The sequence below is a fragment of the Pimephales promelas genome, chromosome 1 (genome assembly GCF_988280905.1).
Source record: "Pimephales promelas chromosome 1, fPimPro1.hap1.1, whole genome shotgun sequence".
NCBI lineage: Eukaryota > Metazoa > Chordata > Actinopteri > Cypriniformes > Leuciscidae > Pimephales > Pimephales promelas.
The window spans coordinates 50,717,404-50,735,342 of record NC_142769.1 but is presented as its reverse complement, the minus strand read 5'-3'; the positions used below and the strand labels follow the sequence as shown (position 1 = coordinate 50,735,342).

Below are 17,939 nucleotides of genomic sequence, written 5' to 3'. Positions count from 1 at the left end.
AATCAATACAAACTTCCAACAAACTAGATATTTCATTTTTAATACAGTGTTTTTCTCATAAGGAGGTGTTGAGTTCATAAACTCTAACATTGATCATGATACCATGATTCTGTTTTAATCAATATTTACTCATATGTGTATTAATACAGGAAAACCTGTAGTGAAGGTGAAGCCAGATCAGCCTGTGTTCAGAGGAGAGACAGTCACTCTCACATGTGACATACAGGGAGGAGGAAACATTCAGTGGAGATACAGCTGGATTAAAGATGGAAACACTGTCAATCCATATACAACAACAACAGCAGATTACAGTTTCACAGCTGATGTGTCTCTCAGTGGTAAATACAGATGTAGAGGAGAGAGATCAGACTCACACACAGACTTCAGTGATGGAGTTACACTGACTGTATCAGGTGAGTCTTCATATTCACATCTGTTTAATCATTATTTAATATCCATATTTCAACACTTGTGATCTTCTGTATCAGCCACGTCTGTTCTTATAATAAATTCACTTTTAGTCATGATTGTCTTCAGATGAACTGTATGTCATGTTTGTCGTGTGTGTGTGTGTGTGTGTGTTGCACATTTTTATCAGGATACTTTTATAAAATCATGTAAATTGTGACTTTCCAGTGTTAAAGATGTCTCCATCTTTGAGATTTACTTTAGTCACTGTTAGTTTGGTTACAGGAGATATTTAATAATAGAAAAGATGAGATTTGTCCGAGAGAATGACGTGACTTACAGACACTGATGTGAAATGAGTTGATGAAGTCTTCAGATATTCTGATGAAGTTGATTCAGACTCAGTATCTCCTCATATGAGCTTTAGTTGGAGATCTTCATCTCTCCTTCAGGAGCTTCATTCTGCTTTCTGTGGCGAGTCAGAGCCTCAAAACAACCGACATGATAAAACTAATGACAGAACAGCAACAAAACACAACTAATACTATGAAATATGAGACAAAATCATCATGACTCATCATGTTAGTCTGCCCGAATCAGCTTCAACATCAATATTAGAATATAATGTAAATATCAGCGGAGTGAAACTCGATCACTTCTAGTGTGAAACGGCAGCGGGACGTCAAGAATAATCCTGTGTTCAGAAGATACATGAAGGACACATGGAGTCCCGTCTCAAACAATATCAAAGATGTGGGAACGGAAGGCTTTCAGTTTCATTGTTATCCTCAATTTACTTTTAAAACTAAACTTCATTCACATGTAGAGCTGGAGGAAGAATGTAATACAGTATATAATGTTTGAGTAGAGATTATTCTGGGTTTATTCTGACTCTGATGAACGCAGGAGCTTTAATACACTTTGTCACTGTTGCTGCAATAACACTTCATCATTGAGATCTTCAACATCCTCGAAACATTTATAAAATATAATTCTGTTACAATGAACTGAAAGAGATGTTTGAGTCAGTTTGTGTTTCTGTGTTTCTTCTCAGATTTACCCACATCTACAGTGACTGTGACACCAGCCGGTCCTGTATTCACTGGAGAAACAGTCAAACTGAAGTGTGTGATAAACTCTGATCACAGTGACTGGAGATATGAGTGGTATAAAGACAGTGTAATATTACAGACGTCTGATCGTTACACTGTAAACAGAGACACTGTCACTATCAGAGGAGCTACTGAGTCTGATCAGGGTCAGTACTGGTGTAAAGGACAGAGAGATGGAAGACCAAACTCATCAACATCAAGATCTGCTGTTTCTCTCTCTGTGAAGGGTGAGTTCAACATCATTGTCCTCATAAACTCTCTGATACAGTATATATAATCGAGACACTGTTCAGACTGAACTACTGTCTTATTAAATTCAGTAAACAGGGCCAATAATTAACACTCATCATAAGCCAAATGTGAGTAAAAATCAGCGAGTGTGTGAACGGTGTCAGTCGGCCAGTTTCTACACAAAGTGAACAACAGTGAATGACACTCAGTACAGTTGACGTGTCAGCGCTTCATCATCACGAAAGTTTCAGCCTTTCCAATGTAAATATTCAAGCACTGGAAGTGAAACAGCAAAAGGGAATTCGTAACTTGTGTGTGTGGTCCGTCCGTGTATCTTTTGGTCATTTGATTTCCTGTTTGGAATGGAATAACGAGAAATGAAAACCAGCTTGTTTATTCGTTGCTTTGTTGAGTTTAAAAAAAAAAGAAAAAATTGATTTTGGGTTGATTTTTAAATTTTTCGTTTGTGGTTTACAAATCGGTTTATGGGTTCGATATTTCATTTACGCTGAAACGCCCCTTTCATCTGATTGGTCAAACCGCTCGAGCTTTTCTTTCTGTCCGGCAGAATAAGAGTCACGAGTGCGGCATTGACAAATGCACTTTAATAAAATAATGTCTGAAACCACCACTCACTGTTAACTACGCACAATATTTGAAGCAGAAATATGTTGCTGGTCACGTAACTCCATTAATGTGAGCCACATACGCCTACATATGACAGATTATTTTAGCATGATGTATTTCGCATTGATAAATACTGTGCAAGTAGTTCAGTGTTTTGGATAAAAGGGAAGTGGAAATAAAAATACAATACTAACGTAATAACGCAACAGTACCATTATAAAATATGTCCGTAACATGAGATGTCTGTAGACGACCTTCGGTTACATTAGAAATAAGGGATAACACTGTATAAAAATACTGTATAAAAATCATTATGTCTAAAGTTCCCACATAAAACATGAAAACCCAACAACCCAATGGGAATATATCCTTGCTGTGTAAAACATCTGTTCATAATCTGTGATTACACAATTCCAATATGAATAGCACCGGGAGATCATCAACAATCATCAGTCCAGCTAATCTCACAGTGGGATCATATTCAGAATGTCCTTCTCGTAAAACACACAAATGGGCTTCCTTTGTTACATACATTTGTGCATAAATGTTTTCATTCAAGTTTTTCGTACAGAAAGACAGATTAATAACTAAACTGTGTATCTGATTTTTCATTTTTTTCTGCTTTTCTTCCCGCATGCACTGTTACTTTTGACTATGTTTGTCCTTATTCTCATTTTTAATCAAATTGTACCTTCTGATAGTCATTCTGTGTGTGTAAAGTGATTTAATAATATCCAAGATTTCTGGTTTTATTTTCAAATTATTTTGGGTTAATCTTAATCCAGAAATGTAGGAATTTTACTCCAATAATTAGATTAAAAAACATTTAGCCCAATCTGCTGCTAAACTGGGTTGTTTCTAACCCAGCAATTTTTACCACAGTATATTATTGAACTGTATTATGCTACATTGGCTCATGACCTCATCACATTGCATGTTTAAGTCAGTAATATTTTTACACTCTTAAATTATGTAAGATTTATAAATATTGCACAAGCTGTAATTCTGTGACATGTACATAGAAAATAAAAGTATAAGTAATACGTATTATAGACTCGGTTTACATGTGTGGCATTCTATACCCAGTCTTTTAGTTTATACAAGGTTTATCTGTCACTGTAAAATGTAACAAGTTGACTTTACTTAGAAAAAGTAAGGAAACCGATTGCCTTAAATTTTCTAAGTAAACTATTGTATTAATTTTTAGTTGGCGCAACTTAATAGCATTTGTATAGACAACTTGTAAATCAAGTATGCTCAAGTAAAGTTGACTCAAAATCATTAGTTGTGTTAACTTCTTATTAGAGTTCACATTACTAGGAAAAAATTAGGAAACCGATTGCCTTAAAATTTTGAAGTAAGCTGAACTAAACAAATTAAGTTAAGACAAAAAGACAAAACTGAACTCGGGTACAACATTATTTATTACTCATCAATTGTCCTTATGCACTACAGTGTACTCCACAATGTCATTCAGACACCCCAAACAGTTTTTTGTTAATGTAACTAACATTTTTAATCACAAAAAACACATTGTTAACCCTAAAGCAATTCAAATGTAAAATAAAAAAATGTATGTAATCAATACAAACTTCCAACAAACTAGATATTTCCTTTTTAATACAGTGTTTTTCTCATAAGGAGGTTTTGAGTTCATAAACACTAACATTGATCATGATACTGTGATTCTGTTTTAATCAATATTTACTCATATGTGTATTAATACAGGAAAACCTGTAGTGACGGTGAAGCCAGATCAGCCTGTGTTCAGAGGAGAGACAGTCACTCTCACATGTGTCATACAGGGAGGAGGAAACATTCAGTGGAGATACAGCTGGATTAGAGATGGAAACACTGACTATCAATATACAACAACAACAGCAGATTACAGTTTCACAGCTGATGAGTCTCACAGTGGTGAATACAGATGTAGAGGAGAGAGATCAGACTCATACACAGAGAGTGATGGAGTTACACTGACTGTATCAGGTGAGTCTTCATATTCACATCTGTTTAATCATCATTTAATATCCATATGCGGCGAGCTACATAGGCCTACCGTGCACCCCCCCCCTCCCCCCCAACTCCCAACAAAACCATACTTTTTTGAAAGGTCTGGATGTGTAGAATATGAATCTGAATGTTAACATTGAAAATTTTGGGTTGCACTACCTGTTTTAGGCCTGTGAATAGGGAAACCCTAAAAACGTTTTTAAGCGATTTTAGCATTTCGAGATTGACCAAGTCAATCAGAACAGCTTTTAAGGGACCCAATACACACTCAAACTTAACATATGATGACTTAGGTTATCTCTCTCTGTGAAGGGTGAGTTCAACATCATTGTCCTCATTAACTCTCTATTATTCATGATCACACAAACCAATCAAGAGAATTTTACTTTAGATTTTTCATTCACTGCTGATAAATAGTTGTCACTCTTCTTTTGAAGGGCTTGATTTTATTTTCTCACTGTTCTTTTACAAACTATTTAAATGAGCAAAACATGCAACTAATGCAGATGTCCGAAAATCCATTTTAAAATTGAAGTATTTTTAGAAGTGTAATCTTAAAAATACAACACTCGTGAATTTCTTATAAAACATAGAAACAACAGATAAAGTCGTCTTTCTGACGCATGTGAGCACAGATCTGAGAAACAAATAAAAATAGTTCTGTTAATGGCTGATAATTACATGTCAATTACATCTATTCAGAAACAAAGTTTTTTAATAAGCATAAAACATTTGTGTACGTATTTTTTTATTTTTTAGCTGCTTGTTCTTTCAGAGAATTTCTGAGTTTTTATACAAATGCAGCTTTGGTTTCCAGAAGTTTCATCGTTTTGAATCTGATTATGATTTACAGTTCATGAAACATTAGATTTAAGATGTCTTTTATCTGACACTCACTCCAAAGTTTCAACATTAGCTCACCTGAGAAGGAAAATTGTCATCATTTAATCTCACACACCCTCTCATTAGAACAAAACTGAACCATTTTATTTATGTAGTTGGAGACAAACACTGAATGATTTGTGTAACACAGGTGAACTCTGACTGGAGGATCTGAATCTGTTGTTGTTCTCCTGCAGATCTACAGCCGAAGCCTGAACTCACATCAGATCCTGCAGGAGCTGCACTGACTGGAAACACAGTGACTTTGACCTGTCGCATGAATCTAACCAGAGACTGGGACATTTACTGGTACAAACACACACTGAACCCCGAGACAGAGAAGACACAAACACACTCCTACAGCCTGAAGATTGATTCAGTGTCTGATGGAGGCCAGTACTGGTGTAGAGCTGGAAGAGGGAAACCAGTCTATTACACACAATACAGTGATGCACTGTGGGTAAATGTTACAGGTGAGAGAGACTGTAGTGTGTGATGCAACAAATACAGATCAGAGACAATATCTACACAACTTCTGAAACTATAAATGCAATAATCTGTGTTTGTACAGTGAGTCCTAAAGCTGTGGTGACGGTACGACCTGATGAACGAGTGTTTAGAGGAGAAACAGTCACTCTCAGATGTGATATAAAGTGGGCAGGAGACACAGACACTGAGTGGACATACAGATGGGAAATAGAGGGAACCAACGACCGATATAAAAACACTGTCAGTCGAACCTCAACACAAGAGTTGATCATCAGCAGTGTCGATCTCTTTCACAGCGGTCAATACACCTGTACAGGACTGATACACACTCTCAGCTCTCAGCGCAGTGATGCTGTTAATCTGACTGTCTCAGGTGAGTGTGTGTGAGTGTGTGTGTGTGTGTGTGTGTGTGTGTGTGTGATCAGCTTCTCCATCAGTTCCTCTACGGCTCTGTAACTCGTGATGTTTTGTTCAGCTGAAGCTCAGGCATCACTGCGAGTGTCTCCACAGCCGTGGCTGACTGAAGGAGAATCAGTGACTCTGATCTGTGAGGTTTCAGGCTCCTCTACAGGCTGGACGTTCAGCTGGTTCAGAGATCATGATCATCTGTCAGACAGCAGCAGAGGAGCTGGAGGATCTTACACTCTCAGTCCTGCTGCTCTACAGCACACAGGAGTTTATACGTGCAGAGCAGAGAGAGGACGACCAGCCTATTACACACACAACAGCAGCTCACACACACTGTGGCTCACTGGTGAGGGTTTCTGCTTGTGCTCATCCGCATCTGTGTTTCACTGCAGTCTCTGTGCTGTCAGTTCTGATGGAGATTTTCCTCTTTTCAGGAGTTTCTGCTTCAGTGTCTCTGGTCATCGATCCCAGCAGAAGTCAACACTTCTCATCTCAGTCTCTCTCTCTGAGCTGTGTGGATCAGAGTAACTCTGCTGGATGGACAGTGAGAAGATACACAGACACACACACACAAACCTGTGCCAAACAAACAGGATCTCGATGTGTAATCGACTCTCTCAGCACATCTGACTCTGGAGTGTACTGGTGTGAGTCTGAATCTGGAGACAAACGCCGTCCTCGAAACATCACTGTACACGGTGAGTCCAACCACTCACAACTATATAACAATGAACAACAATCTGTTCAAGACTAAAAATATTATAAAAATATCAAGATTTTAACTCTATAATATAATATAATAAAATAAAATACACTACACTATAATTAAGTGTATGATTTTATATATATATATTGTTACTGTACTTCATTTTATTTTTGATTCTCAATTGTTTTAATTATTTACTGTATTTTATTTTTATTATTATGATTTTTTTTATTCTAAACTGTTTTAATTATTCTGATTTCCTTTGATTATTTTAATTTCTTCCATGTAAAGAACTTTGAATTGCCACTGTGTATGAAATGTGCTATAGAAATAAACTTGCCTTGCATATATATATATATATATATATATATATATATATATATATATATATATATATATATAAATACTATAACCCTTGTGGACATGTGAATATAATGTCATTTATTCCTGTGATCAAAGCTGAATTTCCAGCATCATCACTCCAGTCTTCAGTGTCACATGATCCTTCAGAAATCAGTACAATGTGATGATTTGATGCTTAAGAAACATTTCTGATTATTACCAATGTTGAAAACAGTTTAATATTTTTCTTGGATTTATTATTATTTTTTTTTTTGATGAATAGAAAGTTTGAAGTACTTCATTTATTTAAAATATACATTTTGTAAAATTATAAATGTCTTTTTTGATCAATGCGTCACATTTGATAGTGAATCCCTGCTGAATAAAAGTGTCAGTTTCTCAGATTAATGAAAGTGAACCTTTTGGCCCTCCACATCTTATTAATAATTGAAGTATGGGTCTGATTAATACGTTAATACAGTATCATCACTACATCATCAGTACATCAGTATCATCAGTACAGTATCATCACTACATCATCAGTACATCAGTATCATCAGTACAGTATCATCACTAGCAGCTGTTGATGTATATCTCGTGTTTGTAGACGGTGAGGTGATTCTGGCGAGTTCTGTTGATCCTGTGATTGAGGGAGAGACTCTGACTCTACACTGTTTACATCGATCTACAAACTCCCCGATCTCCAGCACTGATTTCTATAAAGACGGGTCACTGATCCAGAATCAGACGACAGGAGAGATGAGCATCACTACTGTCTCAAAGTCACATGAGGGTTTCTACTCCTGTAAAACAGAGAGAGGACAGTCTCTCCACAGCTGGATCTCAGTCACTGAAGCCTTTAATGGTGAGATGATTTAATGAGAAACGCCACACCATTATTATATACTATTATATAGTCTCTAGCTCTTATTTCTGTTTTAAGTTATTCAATAAGTGTATTCTTCTTCTGTGTAAAAATATTATAAATACCAGTTTATGCAGTTTAATTATGGCGTCTAAGATCGCAGTCGGACACTATCGGCCCGACTGGCCGTTTCTAGCCCTCGCTCGCACTGGCTCCACAGTGGAAATGCGGATAATGATTTCTGACTGGCATAAAACTGTTCAAATCAAACAAAATAAACGGGTAAAGGTAGAGACCAGTTAAAGGAGCTGTATGTAAGAAATTTATTTCAAATAATCATAAAATGGCCCTGATATGTCACTAGACATTAAGACATAATATTCATTTCAAATATTATATCACTGACAACTGTAGTGCGGCCAGGATATTGTAATTTAAAAAGTGAAGTTTTAGCCTTCAACTGATGTTGATGATGTCATGTTGTGTTTTGGTCTGATGCTCCTCCCTCCACCGATCTACCAATCACGGAGTCAGTAGTGTTGCAGCATTCACGCACAAAACTTTGTTGGTCAATAATGTTCTTGTGTTTCTGTTTTCCAGGTCAGATTTCTGTCTACAAAATCCTCAGTTTTCTTCTGGCAGCTTCTCCGTATCTGTTAGCGACAGTCGTGCTGCTTTTCAAATGTTACAGAGCGAGAGGTAAAACTTCTCTCTCTCTCTCTCTCTCTCTCTCTCTCTCTCTCTCTCTCTCTCTCTCTCTCTCTCTCTCTCTCACACACACACACACACACAGTTTATTCACATATTCTCTCACTGACAGAAATGCCTTTACTGCCTATATAGTCGGGGAGCCAAAGTCTCAAAAGCTCTATAAAATGGGTTGAACCTGACATGGTCTGCCATACTTTTTATTTGTGTTTTTTCTTTTAACTTTGACCCTAAGAACAAATAATTAGAGGGTCTGCTCTGCCGGAAATATCGCGAAAAAAAATTGTGGCCATTTTAGTGTATGCACCCTTTATTTTTTATCAGAAAAATGTGAAAAATTATTTTTTTCATCAAATCCTCAGTGGGTTGTGTAGGTTCTCAATAAATGCATTCCAGATACACAGAACACATGTGCGGACAACATCCACTGAAAAAATAATTCTTAAAACACATTTCTACATGATTTCGCATCAATTTAATGCAAAAAACAGGCGTTTTTTCACTTATTTTCCACTATTTTCATCTTTACTTCATTGGCAATCAACTATTCCCTTAAGTTATGACATCAGGCAATATGCCATTCTTTTCACCAAACACTATACTCATTACACAGAAAAAATTATAAAAATCCAAACAAAATCAATGGATCTGTGATGATTTCACTACTAGTTGGCGATCCACAGGCTCAGAATTTCAATAGAATTTTAGACTACTCTCAAAATTCTTAAAAAACATGCTGGATATTTAGCATCATGGCTCACTTACAAACACACACACGCACACACATGATCTTAGTAATTTTTATGAGTTTGGAACAACCAACCAATGGTTGCCAACGGTTACCAACAGACTTCGAAGCTGCTCATCATTGTCTGTGGTAAGTGATAGTGACTAATATACCGGTAGGTCTGCCCCAGAGTTTTGGGAAAAGAATGGTAATATGGACACTGTAATTGTAATTAACTGAAAGGACCACACCAGTCTTCAAACAATAATATTTCTGATGATTCCTCATCCCAAACATATCCCGGTAGCAGCAGCATTCATTCTCTACTAGTTTACTTAGCTAGCTTTAGCCGTTTTAGCTAATGTCGGTGGTTTAAACGGCATTACTCCTCACAAGTATGGGGTAGAGAGTAGAGACTTACTTTTTTAAATGCTTAGGATATTATTCTCTAATAGAGGTATGTGTCCTATATGTTCAATAAGCTTCAACCGGAAGTTGAGAAATTGCCAAAATTTCAACTGGACTTGTTAGGTAAAGAAATAGATATGAGAATAAATGCTGCTACAGGGATACGTTTGGAGCAAGGAATCATTGGAAATAAACTTGTATGAAACCTGGTGTGGTCCTTGATATGTTTTTCATGTCAGACAGATAGTAGGCTAGTAAGGATAACTAAAGGCTACATTAAACGTTAGCTGCCATTAGCATTTAGCTTCATGGCTAGTTGTTACATTGCTGTTTGAAGTTTAGCTAGTTAGCTTGTGGCATGAATGGCCACACAGACAAAAAAAAACAATATATAGCTATATTGGATATCACTGTACACAATAATGAACAATACAAATGTTCTGTAAAATGTAAACATACTATATAGTATGCATAGTTTGTTTTTGTTTTTACAGTATATAGAGTGAGTGATTTGTCAAAAGCTAGTTAGCTAGTAGTAATAATAATAATTCGTTTTATTTGTTGGGCGTCTTTCAAGACACTCAAGGACACCTTACAAAAAGTAAAAAGTAAATTTTGAATTGATATGAAATCTGATTGGAAACCAATGAAGGTTCCCTAAAACTGGAGTAATATGCTCATTAAACGGTGTTTGTGTAATGATCCAAGCTGCTGAATTCTGAACCATCTGAAGTTTATCAATACAGGATGACACTCAGACTCTTAACCTGAGAAGAAAGAAAGATAACAGAGTCGGCGATAGTAAGTGTAAAACTTCCACAATTCCGCAGTTTTGATTGAGTACCTACTATTAAAATTTTAGTTCCCTTTCAGTCGATCACGTGCTGCGTAACATCGACGTGACAATGTAATCGGGACCACTTCAGGGATCGCATCACGTGCCCCACTCCGCAGCGTGGGTATAGCAGCTTTGAAATCCGTTGGTAACCGTTGGTTGGTTGTTCCAAACTCATAAAAATTACTAAGATCATGTGTGTGTGTGTGTGTGTGTTTGTAAGTGAGCCATGATGCTAAATATCCAGCTTGTTTTTAAGAATTTTGAGAGTAGTCTAAAATTCTATTGAAATTCTGAGCCTGTTGATCGCCAACTAGTAGTGAAATCATCACAGATCCATTGCGTGGGTATAAACAGGAAGCGGGCGCACGCACACATTGTCTTTCACTTAGGAGCCGAGCTTTCGTCTGACTGAGTTCTGCAGACGGGTGCAATGTTTAAGATTCCAGAAAAGCAAGACTCTGTATCCACTGCTGGTGTGACTGTGCGATCAGTGGTGGCCTCAAGGATTTTCACAGCATTGCTTGTGTGTGTTGGTCTTGGTGGTCATTCCTCTTTGAGAGTGTACCCCGATTACACCACGGCTATCCTTGGGTACTTTGACACTGAATTTTTGTGTTTTCACTAAAAGAGCAACAGGATGTTTCAGGATGTCTTTCCGCTCGTGCGTTTATGGATGAGGTCATTCCCTGGCGCCAGCAGATGGTCACAATAGTTCCTTTTCGTGTTGGGCATTCAGCACGCTGAGGCAACTTTTGTGAATAGTTCATGTTTTCATTGCGGGAATATGACTATGACTGTGCTGAGATTGAGACTTGCTTACCTCAAGGGAGGTGCAGTCCCCTCGCCTATGTCTAGCTTTTATTTTGGACCTCAAAATAAACCTACTTTTGTGCATGGTCAGGGTGATCTGAGGGTGATCTGAGGATTAATGTGAGGACTTTCCCACTGAGGCAATCTCCTTGGGTTCCTCACACCTTACAAGCGCTGCAACAACCAGCCATGTCCTTTGGGGCTCTGCTTGATGATCAAATGTCAATCACAGCATTGTAGGGGGAGCTTCAGTCCTCTGGAGATGAGGATTCGGCTGTGTTGCCCCCTTCGAAGGAAACCGCACGTTCCATTGGTCAGGCGATGTCCACCTTGGTGGTCCAGGAGCACCACCTTTGGCTCAACCTGGCCGATATGAGGGACACCATTAAGAATCGGTTCCTGGATGCCCCTCTGTCCCAGGTTTGGTTATTCGGCGACGTGGTTGACAGCTTTGCCCCACCCATTCACTGGTCGCAGACCCTCCATCCGTTCGTCACTGAGGTCGACCTCCTGGGGCATCCTCCGCTCCTGTGAAGCCCCAGCAGCAGCCACCATCCAGGCCTCAGTGTGGACCCCACAGGTTTATCTGTTTGCCGCCCCGGACAATTCTCACTACCAGTCGTTCTATTCTCTGACCGAGGGGACCCTCGGCATGGATGCTCTGGCACACAGCTGGTCCCCGGACCTACGCAAGTATGCGTTTCCCCCAGTGAGCCTTCTTGCACAGACATTGTGCAAGGTCAGGAAGGACGAGGAGCAGGTCTTGTTAGTTGCGCTGTATTGGTCCAACCGGATCTGGTTCCTGGAACTGGTGCTCCTCGCAACAGCCCCTCCCTGGCCCAGGATCTGCTCTCTCAGAGACGGGCCACCCTATGGCACCAGCATCCAGACCTGAATGCCATATTCTTCGTTACAGCTTTGAGGGATGAATTCCATAAATACTTGGAAAGCCATGGAGTTCACAATGTTACCTCATACATATCAGTCCTTTATTGCCCACCTTAGAAGGCACTTTGAAGTAGGTGGTATTTTTAAAATAATGGTTGTGCCACAGAAAGTATGTTCTATTTGCTCAGCATAAATGAATGTTGGCCACATGCTCTCAAAGTTGAAGGAACTTAAGGAGAAAACGGAAGAGGCAGAGTATGAAGAAGAAATACTCATTTACAGTTATCTGACGCTTTTATCCAAAGCGACTTACAATTGCTATATATGTCAGAGGTCGCACGCCTCTGGAGCAACTAGGGGTTAAGTGTCTTGCTCAGGGACACATTGGTGTCTCGCAGTGGATTCAAACCAGGGTTTCTCAACCCAAAGGCATGTGCCTTATCCACTGCACCATCACCACCCTAATACTCTGCATATGTCTTGCAGAATATGAAGAAGAAAGTGAGTTGACACCATAGTCTCTTCCTACAACACTGCAACTAGAATACGGAAGGAACTCCAGGACCAACCTAAGCAGGCCCTGAAGGAAGCAAGACAAGCCAGAACAGCTCAAGCCAGAGGAAGTCACCAGATCGCTGGCAGTATGACTGAAGACCCAACACTGCAGCAAGATATCATACCTGGAGGCATCCCAAAGATTGAGCTGTTATACCACCTGGCATGGATGATAACAGATGCATCTCCAGAGTTAGGTAAAGACGACCGGGTGAAAGTTAGTCTTAAGCAGCAAGAACAAGTTCTCAACCTTGCCCAGGATGTCTGCCAAGCAGTTGCCAAGATCCCAACACCGAAACACGTTGGGATAGCCGTTAAGGAAACCAGAAGTCAACCGTGTCACTCCTAAATAGATTTAGGAACAGCATCAGCTACAAAGAAGTACATATATTTTACAACAATGGCAGTTGAAGAGCAGACAACTAGGGATGGTGCCTTCATACCAACGAACCTGAAGGTTTGACGATTCACACAGTTTGATAAACTTGACTTCCCAGAGTACACAAAGGATGGACGAACACTGCATGGCAGTTCATTCCAAGCATTTACCATCCCAGATACCATGCCCGCAACTGTGATAAGCTATGGTCCCATCTTTCCCAAGTCACCAACAAACTATTGGAGGACCTGGAACCAAATTGCACTGCTCCTACATGGAAATCATTCCAACATTTCTCATCCCAGATACCATCCCTGCAACTGTGATTAACTGTGGTCCCTTCTTCCCCAAGGCACCAACAAACCACATCTGATCATCACTGAGCGGGGTGGTTATGGCGCAGTGGATAAGACACATGCCTTTGGTGTGAGAGACCGGGGTTCGAATCCACTGTGAGACACCAATGTGTCCTTGAGCAAGACACTTAACCCTTAGTTTCTCCAGAGGTGTGTGACCTCTGACATATATAGCAATTGTAAGTCACTTTGGATAAAAAGCATCAGCTAAATGAATAAATGTAAATGATCAATTCACTCCTCTTTTTTCATCTACTATTCTTCTCTCTTGTTCAGTCCACCCCTGTCCTCTTTACTCTACTCTCCTCATTCTACTCTTCCCTTCTGTTCAATCCTCCACTCCTCTTTACAGTACTTTTCAATCGTCTGCTGACTTCTCTTCTCGTTACCTTTTCCTCCACAGCAAACCTAATAAGATCAGAACCAAATCTGCCAATGGAAAATATTGTGCATTCGGGTGAAAGAAATCTAGATGTTTGACACTACTAGGTAACTAGCTTTTGACAAATCACTCACTCTATACTGTACAGTATTATATACAAAAAACAAACTATGCATACTATATAGTATGTTTACATTTTACTGAACATTTGTATTGTTCAGTATTGTGTACAATCTGATATCCAATATAGCTATATATTGTTTTTTTGTGTCTGTGTGGCCATTCGTGCACAAGCTAACTAGCTAAACTTTCTAAATCTGAATGTAACAACTAGCCATGTAGTTAATTGCTAATGACAGCTAACGTTTAATGTAGCCTTTAGTTATCCTTACTAGCCTACTATCTGTCTGACATGAAAAACACTTTAAGGACCACACCAGGCTTCATACAAGTTTATTTCCAATGATTCCTCGCTCCAAACGTATCCCTGTAGCAGCATTTATTCTCATATCTATTTCTTTACCCAACAAGTCCAGTTGAAATTTTGGCAATTTCTCAACTTCTGGTTGAAGCTTATTGAACATATAGGACACATACCTCTATTAGAGAATAATATCCTAAGCATTTAAAAAAAAGTAAGTCTCTACTCTCTACCCCATACCTGTGAGGAGTAATGCCGTTTAAAGAAACCACCGACATTAGCTAAAACGGCTAAAGCTAGCTAAGTAAACTAGTAGAGAATGAATGCTGCTGCTACAGGGATATGTTTGGGATGAGGAATCATCAGAAATATTATTGTTTGAAGACTGGTGTGGTCCTTTCAGTTAATTACAATTACAGTGTCCATATTACCATTCTTTTCCCAAAACTCTGGGGCAGACCTACCGGTATATTAGTCACTATCACTTACCACAGACAATGATGAGCAGCTTCGAAGTCTGTTGGTAACCGTTGGTAACCATTGGTTGGTTGTTCCAAACTTATAAAAATTACTAAGATCATGTGTGTGCGTGTGTGTGTTTGTAAGTGAGCCATGATGCTAAATATCCAGCATGTTTTTAAGAATTTTGAGAGTAGTCTAAAATTCTATTGAAATTCTGAGCCTGTTGATCGCCACCTAGTAGTGAAATCATCACAGATCCATTGATTTTGTTTGGATTTTTATAATTTTTTCTGTGTAATGAGTATAGTGTTTGGTGAAAAGAATGGCATATTGCCTGATGTCATAACTTAAGGGAATAGTTGATTGCCAATGAAGTAAAGATAAAAATAGTGGAAAATAAGTGAAAAAACGCCTGTTTTTTTGCATTAAATTGATGCGAAATCATGTAGAAATGTGTTTTAAGAATTATTTTTTCAGTGGATGTTGTCTGCACATGTGTTCTGTGTATCTGGAATGCATTTATTGAGAACCTACCAAACCCACTAAGAATTTGATGAAAAAAATAATTTTTCACATTTTTCTGATAAAAAATAAAGGGTGCTTACACTAAAATGCCCACAATTTTTTTTCGCGATATTTCCGGCAGAGCAGACCCTCCAATTATTTGTTCTTAGGGTCAAAGTTAACAGAAAAAACACAAATAAAAAGTATGGCAGACCATGTCAGGTTCAACCCATTTTTGAGACTTTGGCTCCCTGACTAATATTATTTAGATCTATATTTTGAACAGATGATGGTTATTCATGAAAGCAATAACTGCACTGGAAAAAAATAATAAATTTTTTTTAAAAATAAGACGTCCGTTTAAATGTTGAAAATGTTTTTTGTGTGTATTTCACAGTTTCATCTGCTGAAGACCAAAGTCAGTACGCCGTAACAGAGGAATAAACTTTTTGACAGAACAAAGTAATTCTTGCGATTGTAATTTAATGTGGAATGTACATTTGTGATACAAACAAAGGCTATTGGGGTATTTTTGCAGAGAATAAACGAGCCCGACCAAAGACTTTTTATGTCTTTGTAAACGAGACCCTTATCATCTCCCTGTAAATACAAAAATGCTCATTTGAAAATGGTGACGTCATGCACATGCGTATGACGTGTTCATTATTTTGGCTTTTTTAAATGAAAGGTTCATTTCAACAGACTCAAGGATGATAGATTTTTTCGAAGCCCTTGTGTTCAAAGGTTTTGACATTTTCTTAAAGGAAGTAAAAGTGACTTTATATCAGAGGAGATCATTCTAAGATTGGGATTACAGTGAATATTTCTGGCTTCATGAAGAGGAAATTTACCCAGAAGACAAAGTAATATTACAGTATTATCAAGATGAACATCCTTAGAATGGAAATCGGACAAAAAAAAAAAAAAAAACATGATATATTCTGTAATTTGTGTCTTTAGGTCTGTGCTCAGCTCGAGTGAACTACAGTAAAATAATGTGTGTGTGTGTGTGTGCAGTGCCATAGTCTTCATTTACAAAGTCACATCGCCAATATATGTATGCTTATGTATCGCCGCTTTTCCAGGAAAAACAGCACTCTTGCTCTTAACTCTTATTTCTTACCTTTATCATTATTAATATACAAATCTGGAACTCATTAGTGAGGCATTCACCCAATGTAGGCTATTGATTTCATTATAAAAATTATATTGTATTTATAAACCTTTGAAAACTATATATTTCATAACCATAAACTGTAATAAAAAATAATAATAATAATGTTGTGTGGTGTTTTTCATTATAGGGTTCGAGCTGAACTCTGCAGGAAAGTGGATCTCGAGGGCCAGAGTTGCTCACTAGTTTATAATGTGATGCTATTTTTAATTATTTTTTTACAAAGCCCTAAACGGTTTAGCTCCTATGTACTTAACGGACCTTCTTTCGCCCTACAATCCACCGCGTTCCTTAAGATCACTAAATTCAAGGCTTCTGGTCATTCCTAGGATATCGAAGTCCACTAAAGGAGGGAGGGCGTTCTCGCATTTAGCTCCAAAACTCTGGAATGGCCTTCCCGATACGGTCCGAGCCTCTGACTCGCTGATACAGTTTAAAACTAGATTAAAGACGCTTCTCTTTAGTCAAGCATTCACATAATGCTTACCTTTTAGTCCTCTGTTATGCCATACGGAACCGTTTGCCACTGAAACTGCTTAACGCACCAGTGGGGCTCGACAGCCTTAGTCAAACGGGTCGGCGCGTATGGTTGGGCTGCGGAGAGTTCAGGTTACGGAGTTTGTGAGATAGTGGTTTTCTAACACCGACTCCCGTATTATGGAAATCATTATGAACATCAGCTAACAACGTTACATGTGATTAAATATGCAACAACTGCTCTTTTCACAGATAATATGGGTGGCTCTTAAAAGAGCCTTTGTGTTGTTGAGCGGACTCGCTCTACTTTGAGCTGGTGTATTTGGTCACGGCCTTTGTGCCCTCAGACACGGCGTGTTTGGCCAGTTCTCCGGGCAGCAGCAGACGCACGGCGGTCTGGATCTCTCTCGATGTGATGGTGGAGCGCTTGTTGTAGTGAGCAAGACGAGACGATTCACCGGCGATGCGCTCGAAGATGTCGTTGACGAAAGAGTTCATGATCCCCATCGCCTTGGAGGAGATCCCGGTGTCGGGGTGAACCTGCTTCAGGACTTTGTACACGTAGATCGCGTAGCTCTCCTTCCTGGACTTTCTGCGCTTCTTTCCGCCCTTGCCGGCGGTTTTAGTGACGGCCTTCTTCGAGCCCTTCTTGGGCGCAGACTTCGCTGGTTCAGGCATAACGCTTCAGTCAGTGAAACTCAATGTAATTCTGTGTCACTGCAGGCGGGTTTTATACACTGCTCTATGCTAATTTAAAAAGGGAGGAA

The 17,939-nt window shown here is 38.8% G+C and overlaps 3 protein-coding genes across 3 annotated transcripts in view; 2 read left to right on the top strand and 1 right to left on the bottom strand.

The window, feature by feature from the left end:
• The window catches only part of LOC148998535 (basement membrane-specific heparan sulfate proteoglycan core protein-like), a 128,996-nt gene that overhangs the window by 24,485 nt on the left and 86,572 nt on the right, over nt 1-17,939 (top strand). The window contains exon 5 of the mRNA XM_089123625.1: nt 150-413. Coding sequence (XP_088979751.1) covers nt 150-413 — 264 coding nt within the window. The remainder of the gene's footprint in view (nt 1-149; nt 414-17,939) is intronic.
• On the top strand, nt 1,131-16,700 carry LOC148998537 (leukocyte immunoglobulin-like receptor subfamily A member 3). Its single transcript, XM_089131856.1, has 10 exons — nt 1,131-1,161; nt 1,463-1,747; nt 4,107-4,367; nt 5,471-5,746; nt 5,845-6,135; nt 6,238-6,516; nt 6,563-6,868; nt 7,826-8,083; nt 8,684-8,782; nt 15,919-16,700. The coding sequence occupies exons 1-10, from the start codon at nt 1,131-1,133 to the stop codon at nt 15,963-15,965; spliced, it is 2,133 nt and encodes a 710-aa protein (XP_088987982.1). The 3' UTR covers nt 15,966-16,700.
• LOC148998536 (histone H2B) lies at nt 17,412-17,868 on the bottom strand. The gene has a single exon (XM_089131439.1). The coding sequence runs from the start codon at nt 17,848-17,850 to the stop codon at nt 17,476-17,478; it is 375 nt and encodes a 124-aa protein (XP_088987565.1). The 5' UTR covers nt 17,851-17,868; the 3' UTR covers nt 17,412-17,475.

Bases quoted from the DNA above. Each gene is read 5' to 3' on its own strand.
- LOC148998537 (XM_089131856.1), top strand. From the start codon at position 1,131: ATGGAGTCCCGTCTCAAACAATATCAAAGAT. The intron at 1,162-1,462 runs GTGGGAACGGAA...GTTTCTTCTCAG, and splicing joins TCTCAAACAATATCAAAGAT to ATTTACCCACATCTACAGTG. The intron at 1,748-4,106 runs GTGAGTTCAACA...GTATTAATACAG, and splicing joins TGTTTCTCTCTCTGTGAAGG to GAAAACCTGTAGTGACGGTG.
- LOC148998536 (XM_089131439.1), bottom strand. From the start codon at position 17,850: ATGCCTGAACCAGCGAAGTCTGCGCCCAAGAAGGGCTCGAAGAAGGCC.